General features: G+C 43.9%; 2 protein-coding genes across 2 annotated transcripts in view; one reads left to right on the forward strand and one right to left on the reverse strand.

Moving 5' to 3' along the window:
* Nucleotides 1-15115, forward strand: part of PATL2 (PAT1 homolog 2) — a gene marked incomplete at its 3' end in the record, with an annotated part of 44513 nt that overhangs the window by 715 nt on the left and 28683 nt on the right. The gene's annotated exons all lie outside the window — the stretch shown is intronic.
* On the reverse strand, nt 1048-12845 carry B2M (beta-2-microglobulin). The gene is made up of 4 exons (XM_079953534.1): nt 12687-12845; nt 7058-7333; nt 6699-6736; nt 1048-1885 (listed from the first exon to the last, which is right to left on the reverse strand). The coding sequence occupies exons 1-3, from the start codon at nt 12754-12756 to the stop codon at nt 6726-6728; spliced, it is 357 nt and encodes a 118-aa protein (XP_079809660.1). The 5' UTR covers nt 12757-12845; the 3' UTR covers nt 1048-1885; nt 6699-6725.

A 15115-nucleotide genomic window follows, 5' to 3' on the forward strand; every position in this document is an offset into this window, starting at 1 on the left:
TAATCGCAGGCACTCAACTCACACACACCCGTAATCACGGAGGGATCTCCACTGGATTGAACCGGCCCAAGCGAGGTAAACCTTGCCAACCCCCAAGTTAATCCTTTGCTGTCAGCTCCCCTCTTCTACAGGCCAAGAATTACGGTATTTATCATAAGCAGAAAGCAGTGAGACAGTTTGCTTTGTTCTGAGCTCTGCAGTTTGTTTTTAGTTTTGTTTTAATTATTTTTTGTTAAAGTTACAGCTTGCTACATATGGGCAACAAGCATCTTTTACTTATCTTCTTTTTCACAGACTCAAAGAGTTATCTGGGACCCCCCCCCCAAGTCATGCAACGCATTTTGAGACATTGGCATTTGAGTTCTGATACAGATATAATTTGAGGCCTATTTTGTGAAGGGAGTACAGTGTGATTTACAATCTCTCTCCTTATTTTGATTCTTAAAGCTCGCTTTTAACTGCAATTGTGTGATGAGGAGAAATATAACGCTCCTTAGGATTAGAACGAGGGACGCAGGTGGCGCTGTGGGTTAAAGCCTCAGCGCCTAGGACTTGCCGATCGAAAGGTCGGCGGTTCGAATCCCTGCGGCGGGGTGCGCTCCCGCTGCTCGGTCCCAGCGCCTGCCAACCTAGCAGTTCGAAAGCACCTCCGGGTGCAAATAGATAAATAGGGACCGCTTACCAGCGGGAAGGTAAACGGCGTTTCCGTGTGCGGCTCTGGCTCGCCAGATGCAGCTTTGTCACGCTGGCCACGTGACCTGGAAGTGTCTCCGGACAGCGCTGGCCCCTGGCCTCTTGAGTGAGATGGGCGCACAACCCCAGAGTCTGTCCAGACTGGCCCGTACGGGCAGGGGTACCTTTACCTTTACCTTTACCTATGATTAGAACATGTTTGTGAAGATCTGTTGACAGATGTAATCCTGCATTTTGTATGCAATCCTGTTTACACTTACTAGGGATAAGGCCTATTTAACGTAATAGGACTTACTTATGAATAAACATGCATGAACGCGCCCTGGAAAACCAATAAATCAAGGCCACCAACTGTTACAAAAGGAAATCTTGGTAGAAGTATTTTATTATGAGTTTAATAAATGCCAATACTAATAGCATTACAAGTTACATTCCAGACAGGCCAAATGAGAAACTAATTCATAGGCAAAAAAGTGAAATATGTACGATACTCAGAATAGATCCACTGAAATTAATGGACCAAAGTTACTCAAGTCCAATAACTTTAATGGCTCTATTCAACGTATAACTTGTACGTGATGCAACCCATAAGCCTTTCGACTTGCTTCTTTTTGGAAAGATTCAAATTCCTACAGTATAATGAGAAGGATGGGAAGGATTGTGTCGATGAACACTTTTATTGTGTAAATAATGTTGTCTTGTCTTTTCGTCTTTTGATTTTTTTTGACTTTGTTATTTTTTAATTTTTTTCCTTTTCCTCTTTTTTGTTCCTTTAGAAATTTTCTATTTTCTACATAATTTTCTTTTTCTTCATATGTAAAGAGATAGCATATGTTTGTATGTAAATTTTTAATCAATAAAGAACAATATTTTTAAAAAATTCCTGGAAGATTTCGCTGATAGAAGTATTTGAAAAATCAACAGAAGGTTACTTTTTTTTTATGAAGCCACATTGCAAATCACTGAATGTTACAATAAATGCATGACTGATCAGATTTCCAAGGCAATCTTCAATTGTCTGCTTGCAGTGGACACACATATATGAAAGCCCACATCATACACTTCAAAGTCTCAAGCACAGCCCCATCAGCAGGTCTCCTGGTGGAAAACTATCCAGAGAGCTACATAATCAGTAGAAAAGCAGGAACAGTGCAGGAAGAATGCTCAAGGAGCAATAAAAGGCTCTTTGGACCTGGAGAGGAAAAACATAAAAACAACTTTTATACTGACTCATATGTGGGGGGAAAATCCAACAGTGGATCAAATGCTGTCAAACTACAATTAACCTCAATGTGGTCTTGAGCAACATTATTGCCTGTTAGTTGCAGGGGAAAGTGGGATATGTAGAAGAGCACTTTGAACAGTGAGAAGTATTGGGAGAGCTAGCTAAGGGCTGAGCTGCAAATCCAGAAATCTCTTGGTTCATCAGGAACTCACTGGGTGGCCTTGACTCCCTCTCCCTTAGTCTCAAGCCCCCCTCCACCCCAATATAGGAGGCAGCACTGATTTCAGAAGGATTGGGGAGCATGTGGTGTAGTGGCTAGAGTGCTGGACTAGGGTCTGGCAGTTCAGGGTTCGAATTCCCAAATCAGCCAAGAGACTTGCTGGGTGACATTGGGCTAGGCATTGGGCCTTCTGGTGGTTCCTTCACTGCAAAAAGTGAGGTTACAGGGGACCATGCAGAGGGCCTTCTCGGTAGTGGTGCCCGCTCTGTGGAATGCCCTCCCATCAGATGTCAAGGAAATAAGCAGCTATCTGAGTTTTAGAAGACAACTGAAGGCACCTGTTTAGGGAAGTTTTTAATGTTGTATGTTTTATCGTGTTTTTAATATTGTGTTAGGAGATGCCCAGAGAGGCTGGGGAAACCCAGCCACCAGGTGGGTGGGGTATAAACAATAAATTATCATCATCATCATCCCAGCCTAAACTACCTCATAGGACTGAGGATAAAATGGGAGCAGAGGTAGAGAAGCATGCATGTTACCTTGCATTCCTTGGGCGGGGTGGAGGGAGGTGGGATATACATGAAATAATAAAATAAAAACGGTGCTGGACTTTAGGGGAGAAATTCATCCTTGCATGTATTTTTTTTCCTGTTCCCTTCGTATCATGCCTTTTTGTAGGACTAGGCTGCTTTGCTCTTCTATTGCAAACTATAAGGAGTGGCCTTTTTACACAGCAGGAAATGCTAGGTTTCATATATCCCCCCCCCCCCCGCAAGGGAATGACACAGTGGTTGTAGATGGGGCCATAGGAAGTTCAGCACACATTCAATATAACCCTTGTGGTCGGTACATTTTATGGTTTGCATTCATTTTTAAAAACCAGTCTGTTGCTTATTGCTAAGAGTTATCTGTGTGCAGCTGTATATATAATTAAAATACAGCGGTACCTCTGGTTGCGAACGGGATCTGTTCCAGAGTCCCGTTCGCAACATGAGCAATACGCAACCCGTGTCTGCGCATGCACGTGACGTCATTTTACGTGTCTGTGCATGCGCGAGCAGCGAAACCCAGAAGTAACCCTTTCCGGTACTTCCTGGGTTGCAGCAGGAGACAACCTGAAAAAAATGTACAGTGGTGCCTTGCAAGACGAAATTAATTCGTTCTGCGAGTCTCTTCGTCTTGCGATTTTTGCGTCTTGCGAAGCATGGCTATTAGCGGCTTAGCACTATTAGCAGCTTAGAAAAAGGGGGGGAAAGGAAAAAAACTCGCAAGAACTCGCAAGACGTTTTCGTCTTGCGAAGCAAGCCCATAGGGAAATTCGTCTTGCGAAGCACCTCAAAAACGGAAAACTCTTTCGTCTAGCGAGTTTTTCGTCTTGCGAGGCACCACTGTATCATGAAGCAAACGCAACACAAGGTATGACTGTAGTGTAATGTTAGCACACCATAACAGTAAAATATAATTTGTATTATGACGCTATAACCCACCAATGCTGATTTTTTAAAAAATAGTTTGCTGCTGCCACACACCCAAAAAACCCACCAAAAGTTTCTGGTCATTATCAATACAGTTCCCAGTGAACAAAAAGTTATTTTTAAAGAAATCATTTAAAATCAACACTGAAAGGAGTTGGTTGGCACTGGCATCCATGTTGTGGCATGGCTGACCCAAGTCACTGGGAGAAGTGAGGTTACAGGGAACCAGGCAGAGGGCCTTCTCAGTAGTGGTGCCCGCCCTGTGGAATGCCCTCCCAATCAGATGTCAAGGAAATATACAGCTATCTGACTTTTACAAGACATCTGAAAGCAACCCTGTATTGAGAAATTTTTAACGTCTAATGTTTTACCATTTTTTAATGTGCTGTAAGCCACCCAGAGTGACTGGGGAAACTCAGCTAGATGGGCGGGATAGAAATAATAAACTTATTATTAATTTGTTAGTAGTAGTAGTAGTAGTATACATGGGCAGGCTGAAAATTATGTGCTGTGGCAAGTACAACAAAATGGCTGCCTGCCATACTCCTCCTACTGCATAAACAGGAAATGTGGTTGGGGAGGAGGGAGAGAGGGCAGCAGCAGAGGCAGTTGTATCGTGCCTCTCCCCGAGAAAAGACCAAGTCTGAACTGGGGAGCATGAGATGCAAGGGAAAACTAGCTGTGTACAACCAGTGGTGGGTCAGGATGGGGAGGACAGTAAAGAGGAGTACAGTAGTGCCCCGCAAGACGAATGCCTCGCAAGACGGAAAACCCGCTAGACGAAAGGGTTTTCCGTTTTGGAGGTACTTCGCAAAACGAATTTCCTATGGGCCTGCTTCACAAGACGAAAATGTCTTGTGAGTTCCTGCGGGGGTTTTTTCCTCCCCCCCTTTTCTAAGCCGCTAAGCCGCTTAACAGCTGATCCGCTGATAAGCCGCTTATCAGCTGATCCGCTAAGAAGCCGCTTATCAGCTGATCCGCTAAGAAGCCGCTTATCAGCTGATCCGCTAAGCCGCTTATCGGCTGATCCGCTAAGCCGCTTAACAGCTGATCCGCTAAGCCGCTTAACAACTGATCCGCTAAGCCACTTATCAGCTGATCCGCTAAGCCCCTAAGCCGCTAATCCGCTAATGGGCTTGCTTCGCAAGACAAAAAAACCACAAGACGAAGAGACTCGCGGAACGGATTCTTTTCGTCTTGCGAGGCACCACTGTACATATGGTTGGGGGGGAATAGAGTCATAGCCATCCTGCTTTGCATGCAGAATTCCCCAGGTTCAACCCCCGACATTTCCTGGCAGGGCTGGAGAAGACCCCTAGAGAACTGGTGCCAGTCAGTGTAAACGATGCTGAGGTAGATGGACCAATGGGATGACTCATTAAAAGGGTGCTTTCAGTTTTGCCCCAAGGGGGTATAATACGTTCAATAGGATATTCATCACAGTGGCTGCTCCCCCTGACCTGAATGCTGATTAAAAGACTTGAGGGTTCGCCCAGCACCTCAGAAGTTAAGAGAGGTCTGGGGCTCTGAGGGCTTCCCACGTTCTCAATTACTCTGCCCAACAGATTTCAGATTCTCACAGCATTCTAAGGTGTTATGGCGCTTCACCTTTCTTTCCTTATGATTGTAGCCAGGAAAAAAAATATTTTAGCAAAAAGCAATTCATTAAAACAACAACAACAAACAACAACCACAAAAGGTGGCACCCACAGCAAAAGTTCTAACAAATGTGTGCTGAGCTGCGATAGGTTCAGTTTTCTGATATACGTCCAAGACTGACTCTTGAATAAAAGTCAGAAGAGTGGCCCAAAGGGCATCTGCACTGGTGAATATTGTGTTACTCTTCTGTTCCTCCTGAAATAAGTTGGGCTTTAGGCCCTTTGAGGAAAAAGAGCCATGGGGAAAATACAGAACAGCTATGACTGACTGGGTGCTGGTGGTATGTGGATGCCTTGTACGAAGGGAAGAAACGAAGCACAGCAATTCCACACTAAGACTCCAATCTTCACTCTTTACCTGAGAGTAAGTCCCTCTGAATTCAACAGGAGTTACTTCTGAGTATACATGGTTAGGATTACACTATAAATGCCTAACATGCAAGCACTGAAGAAGCCTTGTGCCCCCCCCCCCACCTAAAGTTAAGCTTTTGAACCCTCAGCATTTTGAAATAATTATTATATATTAAAATGTGTTGTATTCAGCTTTTTATTTAACTCACCGAGTAGCTACACTGAAATAGCTACGGCTAACTTTGCTCCATGAATTTGAATGGCTCCACTCTTGAGTAAAAGCTAGCTGAATAGAATTATTTTATTAATTTATGAATCACCTTTCATGGGAGTTTCAAGGTGACTAATGGAACAGCTTAAAACAGATTCAAAAACAATACAATACCCCCTCACACACTATAAAGACATATTTTTAAACAATGTGAGGAAAGGGGGCAACAATAGTCTTTGATCTCTCCACAAATCCCATCATCGCAAGGGGTAAAGCTATGTTATAGCAAGACGTTCGAAGGCAGAGTTCTGGAAAAAACTGGTCTTGCAAATTTGTGGAGAATCTGGCATTACATGGCACCGATTGGCTAGTACCTCAGATGTCACAAACCTACCTACCCTCAATCTCTAGAGCAGTTTGGCCATCTGAAAAAGCTTCCATATTTCCTCAATTCAGACCAACCAACCCCCTCCGACAAATAAATGTCTGGATGGCAATTCAATTTTTAAAAATTAAAATTAAAAAAGGCAAAAAGCCCACTGGAATAGTGAAGTAGGGCAGATGGTGGGCCAAACCAAAGATCGATTCGCTGCCAGATACATCCATCACAGTAACTGCAGCTGGGAGTAAAAGATATGGCTCAAGAATTAGGTGCAAGTTCCTTTTCATATTATATCTGTTTTCACCCACAGTTTATAACTAGTCCAACACAAAATTGATTGATTTGTCCCTTATGAGAGAAAGGAAAGGTATTTCTTTAAATAAATAAAAAAATCACATTATCATTCATTAGTTATTTTTGTAAAATAACTACACTTTTGTAAAAAGTGATGATTAAATTAAATAATAATCATCTATATCTTACCTTTCCTGCTGAGGGGTCATTTGGTTATTACTCTTGCTCTGTAGAAGAAGAAAACAAGGTAAGTGTCTCTCGGACATAAATTGGTCCAATATTTTATGACAGCGTTAATCTGAAGCGCCTACAAGTTTCTTGCAACTTGCTGTAAGATTATGGTCAATGAATGTCTACTGCTCTTGCAAAGGATGACTAGTTGTTCATGACAACTTGTAGCAACGTACAGATGCAAATCTTAGCCTGTGAATGTCATCTGAAGATAGGTGTTTTCTGGAGGGACTACAGATGGCACAGCTGTTCATGTTTCAAGACTTGGCAAGAAAAAGAAAGGGAAGAGAAAGAAGACCACAGTGGCAGATACTCACCCCATTTGACAACTTTTGGTTCAGCAAGGGTGCTGTGTTCCACTCTGCAGGCGACATCTTCCCCATCTGGAGTGACCTCGGCATAGACAAGGCGATTGAAGGCCCAGGTTTTATCAAAAGAAAGGTCAGACTGTTTCACATCTTCAAGTGGCTTCCCGCCCTTCTCAATTGTGATGTTGATTTTGGGAGGGTGGAAGTTGTCCACATAGCAATTCACAGTGTTTTTTTTGCCCTTCTCCACAGGATAGCGGGAATAAACTTGTACGTTGGGAGTTCCTGTAGGAATGGGTGAAAGAGGTAAAAAGTCAAGGTTTAGGGGTACAGGTTATCATCTGCCATGCTTTATTAGCTGTGCACTCAAGGGCTATATCCGACCTAGGAGATAAATTTCCTACCTGGACATTGCTTCCATACAAGAAGCTGCATGTATACAGTGGTACCTCGGTTTACAGACGCTTCAGGTTACAGACTCCGCTAACCCAGATATAGTACCTCGGGTTAAGAATTTTGCTTCAGAATAAGAACAGAGATTGGGCGGTGGTGGTGCGGCAGCAGCAGCAGCGGAAGGCCCCATTAGCTAAAGTGGTACTTCAGGTTAAGAACAGTTTCAGGTTAAGAACGGACCTCCAGAACAAATTAAGTTCTTAACCCGAGGTACCACTGTATTTTAAATATTACCTGAAAATGAGCGAGGTCCCAACCAAAGAAGACTGGCAACTTAAGTTGACAGAATATACAACTACAGTGGTACCTCGGGTTACATACGCTTCAGGTTACATATGCTTCAGGTTACAGACTCCGCTAACCCAGAAATAGTGCTTCAGGTTAAGAACTTTGCTTCAGGATGAGAACAGAAATCGTGCTCCAACGGCGTGGCAGGAGTGGTGCTTCAGGTTAAGAACAGTTTCAGGTTAAGAACGGACCTCCAGAACGAATTAAGTACTTAACCCGAGGTACCACTGTACTGGCAGAGACTGAAATAGCCCATGTGCCCATTTTGCTACATACACATAGAACAGGAGCCCACTAGCCAAGGTGACACCTGGTTTTCAACATCTAAACATCACGGTTTAATGATACAGTGGTGCCTCGCAAGACGAAATTAATCCATTCCGTGAGGCTCTTCGTATAGCAGTTTTTTCGTCTTGCGAAGCAAGCCCATTGACAGCTTAGCGGATTAGCGCTATTAGCGGTTTAGCGGCTTTTAGCGATCAGCTGTTAAGCGGCTTATCAGCAGATCAGCTGATAAGCGGCTTAGCACCTTAGGAAAAGGGGGGGAAGGGGGGGAAACCCGCAGGAACTCGCAAGACATTTTCGTCTTGCGAAGCAAGCCCATAGGGAAATTCGTTTTGCGAAGCGCCTCCAAAACGGAAAACCCTTTCGTCTAGCGGGTTTTCCGTCTTGCGAGGCGTTCGTCTTGCGGGGCACCACTGTATATCACTATGTTTGAAAGAAGGGTGGAGAAGTAGAGTCATTGGCTGGCTTAACGGATTTCCCCACATAGTGATTTTTTTGCTGGTGCCTGCTCCTGTGATTTGCTGCCCCCTGCATGTATTTGACTTTCTGTGGATACATACAAGTGTCTTTCTAGCCTTATCTGTCCTGGAGGTGCCATGCATTGAAAGTAGAATGTTCAGCATGAAAAGCAGAACTGCCCTGCCGCCCTTCTCCAAACCTGTAAAATCTGTGGTCCTCTAGATTTTGTTGGACTACAACTCCAATCAAGCTGGATCACTAGCCATTGCTAGCTGGGGCTGATGGGAGCTGGAGTCCTACAACACATGGAGGGCCACAAGTTGCCTATTCCTGCTCTATGCCATTCATCTTCCCCTACTGGGTTGCAGTCTAAACTAAAGGTGATTCACAACAGCACTCTACCAGTATACTAATATACAATAAAAAGAGGGGGGTCCCCAAATGCATGTTTTGGAGCTAAACTAAAGATGTCCTAAAGGTAGATTCCGGGCCTGAAAAACCAGATTACTGCGTACGTACTAGAAGGGAAATAAAAAGTGAAAGCAACATTTGATCTGCGCTCATAAAAGACCAAGACGCCATTTCACTTGCTTTTCTAGCTGCATGTGATAGTAATGAAAACAGAACTGGTCAAAGGCCAATGACTAGTCAGAAAGTCCCTGGAAATGAGCCAGCAAGGGGCAATGGATAAATTACATGTTAATACGCCACCTTGAGTTCCACCACAGAAGTAGTAGCAGATATAAATGTAAGTCTCCACTGTTTAGGTATCTGAAATTAAAGGAACAATCTGGTGTGTGTTTAACTCCTTCCCTGCTGGCCACCTCCGTGCCACTGCCTTTCACTCCCCGCCCTCCCCAGTGTTCCAGATGAATGTTTTACACATCTGGAAACTTAAAAGCAAAGCAGCTTGGGGCAAGGATCAAGACACACCCCGTCCTCAACCCTAGGCCACAAAGTGCAATGGATCACCCACCCTTCATTTTCAGACAACGGCTTCAACTGCTGAGTGGAAGGACAATTTCAGGGACAAGATTTCTAGTTGTCCGTCTACTCTGAGGCAAAAGTGGACCCGGAAGTAGTATCCAGGAACTTGGTCCATTAGTGCGGGGATTTACACTTGCACAACTTCCCCTCCATTCCCACACTATGGCACACCCTTCCCAAATCCACTGCAGAGGGTTGAAGTAAGCCACATAACAGATTTAGTTCAGATCCACAAACATAAGCGCTTAGGCACACTTCCACTTGTCCCATGCCTATAAAGCACAGATCTGAGCAGTTTTTCCTTTGCCTCGCTGCCTTCCCACTTCCACTCTTTAGTGCTAAATCCAAACAAACCGTGATCTGCAAAAAACTCGACTGCCGTTTGTTCCAATTTGATACTAAAGGTCAAGTTTCCCCGGGGGAAAGCAGTGGTGCAAACTGAGGTGCGGATGTACCCTTAATCTTTGCTCTACCAGAACAAGTTACTTAGTGCTGTTAGATACAACCCACCATTATTTTGACAAAAAAGCAGCTGCGAGTGTGCTCAAGTTTCATCAAAGCAGCAGTGACTAAGGGGGTGTTTTCTGGTCCAAGTGTCCTCTCCTCAAACTACTATTAGCTGTACAGTAGAAATAAACACCAAGGTGTGTTCTTCTGTGGCAGAGGCTTCAAAGGGGTGCTGCGATGGGAAAACAATGTCAGGCCAGAGCCTCAATCTAAAGCACTCCTGCACTGGCTGCTTTTAAGTAAAAATGAAAGCACTGGGAGATCTTGTGGCAGACTTCCTGAGACTTGTGTAGCTTGGCCCTGTGAGTCTCTTTTTAAGTTTTCCACTATTGCCCTGGCAGCATTTCCAGCTTTCAACACAAGCTTATCAAGGGTTTTTTTATGACAGTACCCACTGGTGCAGAGTACGGCCAACTCTCTCTCTCTCTCTTTCTTTTTTTGCCCACAGCCGCCATTTTGTGATGGCACCCATGACACTTTTATCAACATACAAGTACTGGGACTTCATTTTTGATCCCTAAAAGTTCTAAAGCTGACCCTTTGCGCACACATGCGCTAGAAACCCAAAACGGGAAAGAGATTTTCAGGAAAGCAGTAGGGGGAATTGAAATGGCCCCCAAAACAAGGGTTAGCACATGTGGGCTTCCTTCTCCTGAGGAATATCGCTGGGGGAAGAGAGCATCATGTAGGTGCTGTCACTATGTGGGGGCGAGATTGGGCACAGAGGGCAGCAGCTTTTGGGGGAGGCGGGTGTTAGCTAGCTCAAATACCCCCCTTCTTTCCCCTAGGGAGATGGTGAATATGAGCTCTCACTTTCCCACAAAATGGTCGTGGGGTATGTGTGTGCATGAATTTACCTGTAAACTGCCTAAATTCACATTTTAGAAATTCTATTCTCTTGAGTTTAACAGCTGTAAAATCCTCTAGTCTACAGTAAAGGGAGGAGGAGGAGGAAGGGAAGGAAGCACTTCAAACTTAGCTTACAAAGACGGCACCACATAACAAAAAGTGTTCCTTCTATCAGGATGTTGCTGTCTCATTGGAATCAGAAGGTACCTTAAGCTCCAAAAAATCCCACTGAACAGACATACTTCCACCCTCCCTCTTCTCAGTCAACTCCCATTTTGCACTCTAGAGCTAAGACAGCATTTGTTGGGAGCCCTGCACTTGTGGTTTGGGCCGGAAGTGTGACGAAGGAACCAACGATGTTTTAAGAAGTTAGAAGCACAAAGGAAGACGAAAAAAGCTTCTCAGATGCAGGGAAGCCATCATGAGCCTTTGTTGTTTTCTACTGACTCACTCAGGTCAGCTGCTTCCTTCTGCCCCATCAGCTTTGGCAAAACACGGATTAGGCCCCCCACAAAAACCCCCAAAAATATCAAGGAGGCACTCTTAACTCTTTTAATCACCCCAATTACCCAAGAGGATGAACTAAAACAACACAACCTATACGTGTTTACTCAGAAGTAAAACAACATAGATCAGTTGGTTAGGGAAAAAGCATACTTAGGTATACAGGCATAGGAAGGTTGTAGGTTCGATCCCGTAAGGGACAACTGAATATGCCTGAATTGGCTGTGTTTCCCAACCTTGTGCCTCCAGCTGTTTTGGGACTACAATTCCCATCATCCCTTGCCACTGGTCTTGCTAGTCAGGGATGATGGGAGTTGTAGTTCAAAAACAGCTGGAGGCACAAGGTTGGGAAACACTGGTCTAGATGATCCTCAGGGTCTCTTATAACTCTATGAAAAGCCCAGTTGTGTTCGAAAGCGCTTGCTTAATATGATATTTAGGATTACAAACACTAAGGAACACTGTAGCACCTTTAAAAGCTCAGGCGGAAATCCTATACAGGAGTAGGACCACAGTGGGACTTAGGGGGAAAAGCGTAATTAGGTTTGTTCGCCAAGGTCGCCATCCTTACTTCAGAGTAAACACACTTAGAACTGCGGTTTAACAAATTCAGAATAGCTCAAGGTTTCTTAGTCTAAAGCCTGCTTGACATATTTCCACGTCTGCCCCTATGGATCTTTTAATTCTTTTTTTTTTTTAATATCTTTTTATTAGATTTCAGATAAGACATTACAAAACAGAACAAAAAAGAATAAATTCAAAGAAAAAAGTAACAATACATATAATACAAAAAGAGGAAGAAAAAAAAGAGGTAGAAAAAGATAAAAAAGTAAATATGAGACAAAACAAAACTAAAATACACATAAACTGACTTCCTTCCCTGCTGACTTCGGGTTTCTTAATTTAAGAACTTCCATTTTCCACAACTGGTGTTGGTAACTGGTTAATACATCGTAAGATATTAAATCAGACCTGCTATAGTTGGTAGGTTTTTACAATTTCCTTCAATATAGACCATAAATTTATTCCATTCAGAAATTAACTTTGTATTTTTTTGATTTCTCATTTTTTGCGTCTTTTAATTCTTTTGCGATCTTTTAATTCTTTAGCAGTGCAATGCTACATACGCGCCCACCGCGTATATAATTAAAACCCACCGAGTTTCACGGTGCTAAATTTTGGGCCAGTGGGCACAGGGCGAGGCAACCCGTGTCAAGCTACTCGTGAGAACGCGCGCCTCTTAACCCGTCCACCCCTGGAAGACAGCCGAAGCGGGTTAGGCGGGCTGCAACACAGCCTTACTTACTTGGAGTGGCCTCTAGGATGCCGACCAGGAGCACGAGCGCCAAGCACGACAGCATGAGAGCCTTCGCCATGGCAAAAAGGGACTCGCAGCGTCCGCTTCAGAGTCTGGAAACTCGGCGACTGAGGCGGCAGAGTTCGGCCGAGGAAACTTCACGCCCAGAAATCGCTCCTCGCTGGCCAATCACAAGAACGCACAGGTCACGCATCACTAGTAGCCGGGGAGATGTCTCAGCGCAAGCTGGCTGAAAGGCCCCGGGGACTTTCCAGCACATGCGCACTCCCGCCGATCGCTGATTATTTATTTTTTTGTATACTGTATTTTACTTTCAGTTTCCGTTGCTTGGAAGGCAGGCCAGTTCCGAGAAATGGGAGAAGCGCCGCTGCGGCAACAAGATAACAATTGAACCAGAGCCAGAGTGCAATATGTTTTATTATTATTATTATTATTAATGTTCCACAGGTTCAGATAAAGCCTGATACCTGTTCAGAACCTGTGGCATATTAATTAAATAATAATAATAATAATAATAATAATAATAATTGATAGCACAGAGGTGCTGTGATGGGGCTCCCTTTGAGGAAAAGTTGCAACGTTTGAGACTTTTTAGCTTAGAGAAAAAGCAACTACAGTAGTACCTCGGGTTACATACACTTCAGGTTACAGGCTCTGCTAACCCAGAAATATTACCTCGGGTTAAGAACCTTGCTTCAGGATGAGAACAGAAATCGTGCTCCGGCAGTGCGGCAGCAGCGGGAAGCCCCATTAGCTAGGGTGGTACCTCAGGTTAAAAACAGTTTCAGGTTAAGTACGGACCTCCGGAACAAATTAAGTACTTAACCCGAGGTACCACTGTAAAGGGTGACATGATTTGTTGTTATTGTTTAGTTGTGTCCAACTCTTCGTCTTCCACTGCCTCCCGCAGTTTGGTCAAACTCATAGCTTCAAGAACACTGTCCAACCATCTCATCCTCTGTCGTCCCCTTCTCCTTGTGCCCTCCATCTTTCCCAACATCAGGGTCTTTTCCAGGGAGTCTTCTCTTCTCATGAGGTGGCCAAAGTATTGGAGCCTCAGCTTCAGGATCTGTCCTTCCAGTGAGCACTCAGGGCTGATTTCCTTCAGAATGGATAGGTTTGATCTTCTTGCAGTCCATGGGACTCTCAAGAGTCTCCTCTGGCACCATAATTCAAAAGCCTCAATTCTTTGGCGATCAGCCTTCTTTCTGGTCCAGCTCTCACTTCCATACATCACTACTGGGAAAACCATAGCTTTAACTATACCGGGGTAGGCAACCTAAGGCCTGGGGACCTTCTCAATCTGGTCCATGGACGTTCCGGGAATCAGCATGTTTTTACATGAGTAGAATGTGTGCTTTTATTTAAAATGCACCTCTGGGTTATTTGTGGGGCATAGGAATTTGTTCCCTTCCCCCCAAAAAATATAGCCTGGCCCCCCACAAGGTCTGAGGAATGGTGGACTAGCCCACGGCTGAAAATGGTTGCTGACCCCTGAACTATACGGACCTTTGTCGGCAAGGTGACATGATAGAAGTCTATAAAATTACTGTATTCATGGCATGGATAAAATAGATGTAGATGAACTCATGAACATCTAACGAAACTGAATGTTGGAAGATTCAGGAAAGAGAAAAGAAATTTCTTATCCAACGAAACTGAATGTTGGAAGATTCAGGAAAGAGAAAAGAAATTTCTTATTCATGTAGCACATTGTTAAACTGTGGAACTCACTCCCACAAGATGGTTAGAGGCAGTATTGCTTCTGAATACCATTAAGAACAGGATGCTGGACTAGATGAGCCCATTGGCCTGATCCACCATGCTCTTCTTGTCCTCTTACCGAAGGTGGATGCAATGCAGCTGAAAAAAGGGAATATGTACAGATGATGCAAAAATGTCAGGTGGCGAGATTTATATACCACAATAATAATTAAAAAACTGTTTACATACAATAGCACGAAATATTCAATAAAATAGCAATGAAACCAGACATTCAAAATTGTAAAATTACCAAATACAGATAAAACCAACAGCTTTAAAATATACATACTAAAATATGTCATAGTGGATAGTTCAGTGAATGTGTCGAGCCAGTGCCCAGCAAGTGTGAAAAATGAGAATTCCATAGGGATCATAAGGAATTGAAAAGACAAGCTGCCAATATAATGCCATTAGGCGAATCTATGTTGTGACTGCGTTTTAAATACAGGGTGCAATTCTGTGTGCAGCACCACAAAAGCCTGGGAAAGTTTCCAAGCAGGGCAGCCAAAATGTTCCAAGAGACTGGGGCGACTTCCCCGAGGACAGCTTACTATATTAATGATAAATAAATAAATATTTATACCCCGCCCATCTGGCTGGGTTTCCCCAACCACTCTGGGCAGCTCCCAACAGAATAGTAAAAACACAATAAA

Source organism: Podarcis cretensis (assembly GCF_951804945.1).
Source record: "Podarcis cretensis genome assembly, chromosome: 14".
Lineage (NCBI taxonomy): Eukaryota > Metazoa > Chordata > Lepidosauria > Squamata > Lacertidae > Podarcis > Podarcis cretensis.

Excerpts from the sequence above, each read along its gene's own strand:
- B2M (XM_079953534.1), bottom strand. The coding sequence starts at position 12,756 with ATGGCGAAGGCTCTCATGCTGTCGTGCTTGGCGCTCGTGCTCCTGGTC. Across the intron at positions 7,334-12,686 it reads CATCCTAGAGGCCACTCCAA|GAACTCCCAACGTACAAGTT; the intron begins GTAAGTAAGGCT and ends CCATTCCTACAG.